General features: G+C 53.9%; 1 protein-coding gene across 1 annotated transcript in view; it reads left to right on the top strand.

The window, feature by feature from the left end:
- The first annotated feature begins 715 nt into the window (after window positions 1–715).
- The window catches only part of Cnnm4 (cyclin and CBS domain divalent metal cation transport mediator 4), a 43,477-nt gene continuing 36,562 nt past the window's right edge, over window positions 716–7,630 (top strand). Inside the window, exon 1 of the mRNA XM_052745156.1 lies at window positions 716–2,111. Coding sequence (XP_052601116.1) covers window positions 716–2,111 — 1,396 coding nt within the window. The remainder of the gene's footprint in view (window positions 2,112–7,630) is intronic.

Genomic DNA, 7,630 nt, shown 5'->3' with positions numbered 1-7,630 from the left:
AGTGTCTGGCACACATTGGGTATTCAATGAAAACCCATCCCTAAATAGAAATGACAGGTGGCAAACTCAAGTTAGAGCCTAGCCCCTCTAGGCGCTTTAGTGGTCGAGTAGAGCCCCTAGGCAGAAGCGAGCAGTGGGCTAGGGGGAGTTCGGGGGCAATGACAACCTACTTCTGGCCTCGGGTCAAGGTCAGCAAAAGTCTCAGAAGTGAGGAGATTGTAATGCCAGCCTGAGTCCTCAGGTTCCCTTTTCTTTTTCTAAATCAGGAAATGCATCTTTCTCCCTGTGCCCGCGAAGAAGCGCCGCCCGCACCGGAGCCGAGCTACAGCGTGCAGAGAGGACCCGGAAGGAGCCGGGCGCGCGGGGCCTGGGAGCCCGGCTCCCCAAGGAGGAGCGCGGAGAGAAGCGGGGCGCCGCGCGGAGGCTCGACTTGGGCGCACCCCCGCCGCGGGCTCCCGCGTTCGCTTAGCGCCGCCGTTCCACCTTAAGCGCGCAGACCTCCTTAAGTCCGGCGCGTGAGCGCGAGTAGGGGCGGGACCTCTCATGCAAATAAGGGGCGTGGGGCGGCGGGGCGGGGCGGGCGGGGGGCGCGGCCTGACGTCAGGCCCGCTGCTGGGGCAGTTGGCGCGGCGGCGGCGGAGCGGCAGGAGGGCAGGAGCGGCGGCGCCGAGCGAGGCGCGCGGCGGGGCGCGGGCAGCGGCGGGGCCGGAGCAACATGGCGCCGGGGGGCGGGGGCGGGCGGCGGGACGGCTGGCCGGCCCGAGGGCGCCTCCTCCTGGCCGCGCTGCTGCTGCTGCTATGGACGCGGGCGGCCAGCGGCCAGAGCAGCCCCCAGCAGAGCGTGATCCTGGGCATGAGGCTGGCGAGCTGCAACAAGTCGTGCGGGATGAACCCGGATGGCGTCATCTTCGTGTCCGAGGGCAGCACGGTGAACTTGAGGCTCTACGGCCACAGCCTGGGCGAGATCTCCAGCAACCTGATCTCCTTCACCGAGGTGGACGACGCCGAGACGGTCCACAACTCCACCAACTGCCTGGAGCTCACCAAGGACTTAGTGGTCCAGCGGCTGGTCAACGTGAGCCGCGGGAACACGTCGGGGATGCTAGTGGTGCTCACCAAGTTCCTGCGGAGGAGCGAGAACATGAAGCTGTACGCGCTGTGCACCCGGGCCCGGGCGGACGGGCCCTGGCTCAAATGGACGGACAAGGACTCCCTGCTCTTCATGGTGGAGGAGCATGGGAGGTTTCTGCCGCTCTGGCTGCACATCCTTCTCGTTTTGGTGCTGTTAGTGCTGTCGGGCATATTTTCTGGCCTCAACCTGGGGCTTATGGCCCTGGACCCGATGGAGCTGCGCATCGTGCAGAACTGTGGGACTGAAAAGGAGAGAAGGTACGCCCGCAAGATAGAGCCCATCCGGCGCAAGGGCAACTACTTGCTCTGTTCGCTGCTCCTGGGGAATGTGCTAGTCAACACCTCCCTCACCATCCTTCTAGATAACCTCATCGGGTCTGGCCTCATGGCAGTGGCCTCCTCCACCATTGGCATTGTTATCTTTGGGGAGATCTTACCTCAAGCCCTGTGCTCCCGACACGGCCTGGCTGTGGGTGCCAACACTATTGTTCTCACCAAAATCTTTATGCTGCTCACCTTCCCTCTGAGTTTCCCCATTAGCAAACTCCTGGACTTCGTCTTGGGTCAGGAGATTCGCACTGTTTACAATCGGGAGAAGCTGATGGAGATGTTGAAGGTGACAGAACCCTACAATGACCTGGTGAAGGAGGAATTAAATATGATCCAGGGCGCCCTGGAACTAAGGACCAAAACTGTGGAGGATATCATGACCCAGCTCCACGACTGCTACATGATCCGCAGTGATGCCATCCTGGACTTCAACACCATGTCGGAGATAATGGACAGTGGCTATACGCGCATTCCCGTGTTTGAAGATGAGCAATCCAATATCGTAGATATCCTTTATATCAAAGACCTGGCTTTCGTGGACCCTGATGACTGCACCCCGCTCAAGACTATCACTCGTTTCTACAACCACCCAGTTCATTTTGTTTTCCATGACACCAAGCTGGATGCCATGCTGGAGGAATTCAAGAAGGGTAAGGACTGGTGTAGTTCCTGGTTAAATTCCTCTTGATCCCCCTGAAGCATCCCCTGCATGTTTTTGTGTTTGCCGGTTTTACTCTTCCGTTTGTGTGATTGGGTCTGTGTCCCTCCGTCCATCTCTTCCTGTGCCCCTGAGGGGAGTGTTATCAGGTGCAGCAGAAACCGTTTTCAAGCCTTTGCCTTCTGCCAGGTACTGTGCTTTGTGTTCAGTTGAATCGAAAAGAGACACACTTGTCTGGAGCTGGGGGAGGGATACAGAGTAAGGCTCGTGCCTGTGAAGAGGCAAACACCAGGCCTCCCCGAGATTTAGAGGGCAAGTAGCCAGAGAGCTGAGGATGTCCCAGGGGAGGAGACATTTGAGGGGAATCTTAAAAGATGTAGTGGCCTGGTCCTGGGTCAGACCCCTCTTGTGAGGAAGCCAAGGATGTGCTTGTGGCTCAGCAGGTGGTCCTGTCTAGTGGACCTCTCTTAGCTCTGCTGGTCAGTGACCACCAGGAGAGAGGCTGGAGTATTTGCACAGGGGGAGTACCGTCAGTGGCTCTCCGGCCCACAGAAGCGTAATTGGGAGGTCTCTCCTTGGCTCCTGGGCTCACAACAATGCCATGTAGCAGTTTCCACTGTTTAGCAGAAGCCTGGAGACCAAGCTTTGGTCATTGTTCCTCCTTTCCCAGGTGCCAACATAAACTTGCCCCACCCCACCCCCAATCTTAAGCTGGTCTTGCCCTGCGCGCTCTCTCTCTCTCTTCCTCTGTCTGTGTGTGTTTTCTAACGTGTGCTTGGCTAGCTCCCAGGTAGATGGTTTATTCTCCCCGTCTCAAAGCTCAAGGCGCACACCCCTTTCCTTATTCCCAATAAAGACTTCTTCCCTCTTCTATCCTGAAACCCTCAAAGTGGCTGTAAACAAGGTGATTATAGAGTAAAACCCTCCCAGGCTGAAGGAGGTGAGGAGGCAGAAAGGGCAACTCTTTTGAGAAGAACCTGAGGCTATTTTGTAGGAACTTTTCTTCATAATCTTGGTCCCAACCATCTTCCCGTATGTAGAGCTGTTTCTGGCAAAGGCCCAAGCTAACCTAGGAACCACTTTTGAACCCTAGTTGTGGATAAGCCTGGGATCATTTCTGAACTGGAAAGTGGTGGACAGTCTTGAAATGGGATCAGGAGAGAAGAGATGGTCTTGCCAGATTTGGCCTTAAAAGGTGTACTTGGGTCAAGTCAGGGTCAGGGTAATGCCAAAGGGGCAGATTGGTACCCTCTCTTTTTTGGTTTTTCGAGACAGGGTTTCTCTGTGTAGCTTTGCGCCTTTCCTGGTACTCGCTTTGGAGAACAGGCTGGCCTCGAACTCACAGAGATCCGCCTGCCTCTGCCTCCCGAGTGCTGGGATTAAAGGCGTGCGCCACCACCGCCCGGCCGGTACCCTCTCTTTTAAGTGTTCTAGACAGATGTCAGCATCAGAGCTAAACCAAGACAGGATGTCTGGGTGGCATGGAAGGAGATTTGAGGAGCCTGTTTTGCCCAGGGTCAGAGTCAGGGCACAGGGGCAGTGGGGAGTGTCTCTCACCTCCGTTTTGCAGCTAGGGACCCTGACCGTTTCTCTCCGGTGATTTCACTAGGATCCTGGTGAAGACTCACATGGTGAAGACTTCCTTCTCACCTGCCTCTGTGGTCTTTGAGGTGGTTGCTGGTGACGTATATACCCACCAGTACCTCCCCATCAGTTTGCTCAGATCTGGATCCGACTAGTATGGATTGGCTCAATTTGGTGTCCAGCTCCTGATCAGCAGGGCTGAACTCTTCTGTGGGAGCATGCTGGGTCTGGGCAAGGCATCTTTGGACTCTACTCTGTCCTGTGAAGAAGTGTACTTTCATTGAGTTGGAAAAAAACAGAGCTGGCATCTCTTAGGCCGGAGCTCTTCTGGGCTGAACCCTCTCCCAGAGTTTGGTCCACTAGAGGCTTGTGGCCTGAGTCCCAGCCTTGGAGTGTGGATCCCAAACAGTTCACAGGGAGGCAGGTGCGGTCTACCCTGTGCATCAGGACACTGGAGATGTCACTGTGTCACGGTGGCCACCCCTTATGAATAGACCCTGGGCCTTGTGTGGTGCCTTCTTGATGTCTGGAGGGCTTAGGAGACCAGTCTTAGTTCATAAGTTACCACGGAGGTGTCCTGCCATGTCCATGCCTCCCACTGTGTGGCCTCTCCTGGATTTTTCCATCCGGTGCCTACTCCTATTCTGAGGCTGCCCGGGATGTGGCACACACACCTCATGTGCACTTACAGCTTATAAGATTTTCTTTCCGAGTTTAGCATCTGGAAGGCTTTTTTGTTTTTGTTGGTATTAAGAAGGAACAAGCGATAAATTCAACACTACCAGCATTATGCCAGATGGAGTGGCATATATTTTAGGGTCTTTGCTGGATCTTTCACCCCCAAATTGTGTGAAGGCATTTGACCCCACTCTGCTGGAGGAAGCCTTCTGCTTAGCTGTAATTTTCTTTCTGTCTGTTTGGGTTTCTGTTTTGAGTCGAGTCGGGGTCTCACTTTGTAGCTGAGGCTGGCCTTGCCTCCCAAGTGCTAGGATTGTAGTTGTGTGTGTTGCTCAGCCTGGAGCTGTAAAAAAAAAAAATTTTTAACCAGGTTCTTTTATCCCCACTCCCCAGCTTTTTAAGTTCGTTGAGAATGGGACCCCGCCTTATTGGTTTTCCCCACTGAAGGCCTGCCCAACAGATGGGGCCTCAGTGAACGTTAGTTGGACCAATGAATGGGTGATTCTCTGCCAGGCTTCTCAGGCTTTCCTGTTCCTCGAACACACCTCGACACTCCCACTCTGGGGCCTTTGCCCTAGCTGTTCTCCAAGAAAGTTAGAGTGGCTCCCTTCCCCTATCCTGCCTCTTCAGCATCGCCTCCGAAAGGCCTTGCTGCCGCCCCATGTAGGCCTGTAGCCCCCACATCTCACTTGACCTTCCCCACCCTCCACCCTGTGCTCCTCTTCCCTCTTCTCAAAGCACATCTCACCGCCGGCTCTGGCGCTTAGTGGTTCGCGGTGTTGTCCATCTCCACCCAGTACCACAGAAGATCCAAAGGGCAAGCTCTCCGCTCTGATTGTATCGATAGCTCTGGAATAGCCCTTGGCACATAGTAAGGCCTCAATAAAACGTTCATTACCTAGTGAATGAATGACTTATCAGATTTGGGAGACAATTATTCCTCGTCTAGAAGCTTTAGAATTTTGAGAACGCTAAATGGAGTGCTGTGGCGCCTCCATCTGCACCCGGAAAAGCCAGGGGGTGCCTATAATAATGTCTTGATCCCAGGCATGAAGAGTCTGGGGCTTGAGTTCCATTGCTAGTTGGTTCCCTTTGCCTGCTGGTCAGCCATCTTTGGCCTTGGGAGGTTTTTTTTTTTACCCAGCCTCCCTCATTAAGATGAGTCATGAAATGCCCCTGCATGGCACAGGGTGTGGGGAGCTGAATTCCCCTAGGATTAAGGCAGAGAATCCTGCTTCCTACCTCAAGACAGTGACCATGAGATGCTTATCAGCCTTCCTGCCACGTTCAGGAGGCCGCAGGTGCTTGAGGGACGGACCTCAGGAGTAAGACTTTGTGTGGCATGAAGATATGCCAGTTCATCAAGGCCACCCAGATTCATGTCGTTTGAACCTGGGCCCTTCTACTGGAACCTCGCCTGCAACTGTTTGCAGTACTGGGTGTTGGGAGTGGGTTTGTCACAGCTTGGAATCCTGAAACAAGGGTGCCCAGTGACTCCTAGCCCAATTTACACTTCACTTCCCCTTAGATGCTTTTGCAAGCACTAAGACAGAGTCATGAATGACGCCCCACACATGCCTTGAGCTATCTCCCAGCTTTTACTGTGCCCCCTCCTGGGGTAGTCCTGCCCCTCCCAGGCCCTTAGCTCATCTTTAACCATCTTATCTTTCCCCACCCACCTTATAACCCTCTGGACCACTGTAGAGCCAAGGACATAAACTCCACCCAGCCAAAGCTGGGGTTGTGTTCTACCCAGCTTGGTCAGTGAACTATACGGGGTGACCTTGAACCTGTTAGTACTCCCCTTAGTGGGGTGTAATTTGGAGGCGAAAGCAAGCTAGAAATATTTTCATTTAAAAAAAAAAAATCCCTCCCACATTTCCGTCTGTGCCACGTCAGATTTTCCCGTCTACTTAACTTGATTCCCAGAATAACTGTAAAGCCAAGAAAAAGAACAAAACAAACCACTGCATGAGTTTTGCGTTCCCTCTTCATTCCTGCCATCTGCCACACCTTCATAACTCCCCCACCCCCACCCCCAGCACCTCCTTGTTCGTGCATTTTTGTTCAACAAACATTTAACTTTTTGCAGCCCGTGTGTCAGACACAGTGCTGGCTGTTGAGAGTCAGAGATGTGTAAAAGCCGTCTATTCACAGAGCTCCCAGTCGGCCGGGGAGACAGACAGACAGGCCACCAAGGTTTGGTTGTGCAGATGCACAGACAGGGCAGGCAGGACCGAGGCTGAGTGGGGTGAATGTCCGAATGTCTGAGGTGTCTGGCTTGTGATCTGGAACGGCTAATGTGATTTACCTATGGTAGGGAAAGGAGAAGGAGGAGTCAGTTTGGCGAGAATGGAGCAGAAGGAAGTAAAAACAAGCCTCACCCTCTACTGGCTCCTTGTTCAGCACTGTACGCACCGGAGCTTCTCACACTTTGCTCGCGTCCTTAGACCGCCCAGAGTTTGTACTGAAATTCTGCATTTCTTTTTCTCCTTTTTTAGGTTTTTTTTTGGTTTTTCGAGACAGAGTTTCTCTGTGTAGCTTTGCGCCTTTCCTGGAACTCACTTGGTAGCCCAGGCTGGCCTCGAACTCACAGAGATCCGCCTGGCTCTGCCTCCCGAGTGCTGGGATTAAAGGCGTGCGCCACCACCGCCCGGCCTCCTTTTTTAGGTTTTTCGAGACAGGGTTTCTCTGTGTAGCCCTGGCTGGCCTCGAACTCACAGAGATCCGCCTGCCTCTGCCTCCCAAGTGCTGGGACTGAAGGCGTGAGCCACCACACCCGGCCTGCATTTCTTTTTTAAAGTTTGTGTGTGTGTGTGTGTGTTGCTCTAACTTTTAGGAGTCAGTTCTTTCATTCTGCCAACGGGTTCCAGGAACCAAACAAGTGCTTTTACCCTGGGAGTCATCTCACTGGACTGGTTTCGTTTTCTCGAGACAGTGTCTCACATTGTAGCCTAGGTTGGCCCCACTGACCTTGAACTCACAATAATCCTCCTGCCGCAGCTTTCTAGGTGCTGGGATTATAGGCATGAGTCACCCTGCCTAACAAGTCTGCCTTTCTGACAAGGTCTCAGATGGTGCTTCTGTGGACAGACGTGGCCCACATACAGTGTGGACCATCTAGGCACCTGTGCAGGTGGATGTGCTCACATGGGGCTAGGGAAGGAGGCCAGGGGCAGGATGGACATTGTCATTGCCGAAAGCACGAAGAAGGTGAGAAGGTGTCAAGGATGGTTCTGGGAGCGGCAG

The sequence above is a fragment of the Peromyscus californicus genome, unplaced genomic scaffold (assembly GCF_007827085.1).
Source record: "Peromyscus californicus insignis strain IS unplaced genomic scaffold, ASM782708v3 Scaffold_19__1_contigs__length_69161282, whole genome shotgun sequence".
NCBI classification, from domain to species: domain Eukaryota; kingdom Metazoa; phylum Chordata; class Mammalia; order Rodentia; family Cricetidae; genus Peromyscus; species Peromyscus californicus.
This window is presented reverse-complemented; position numbering and strand designations above follow the sequence as displayed.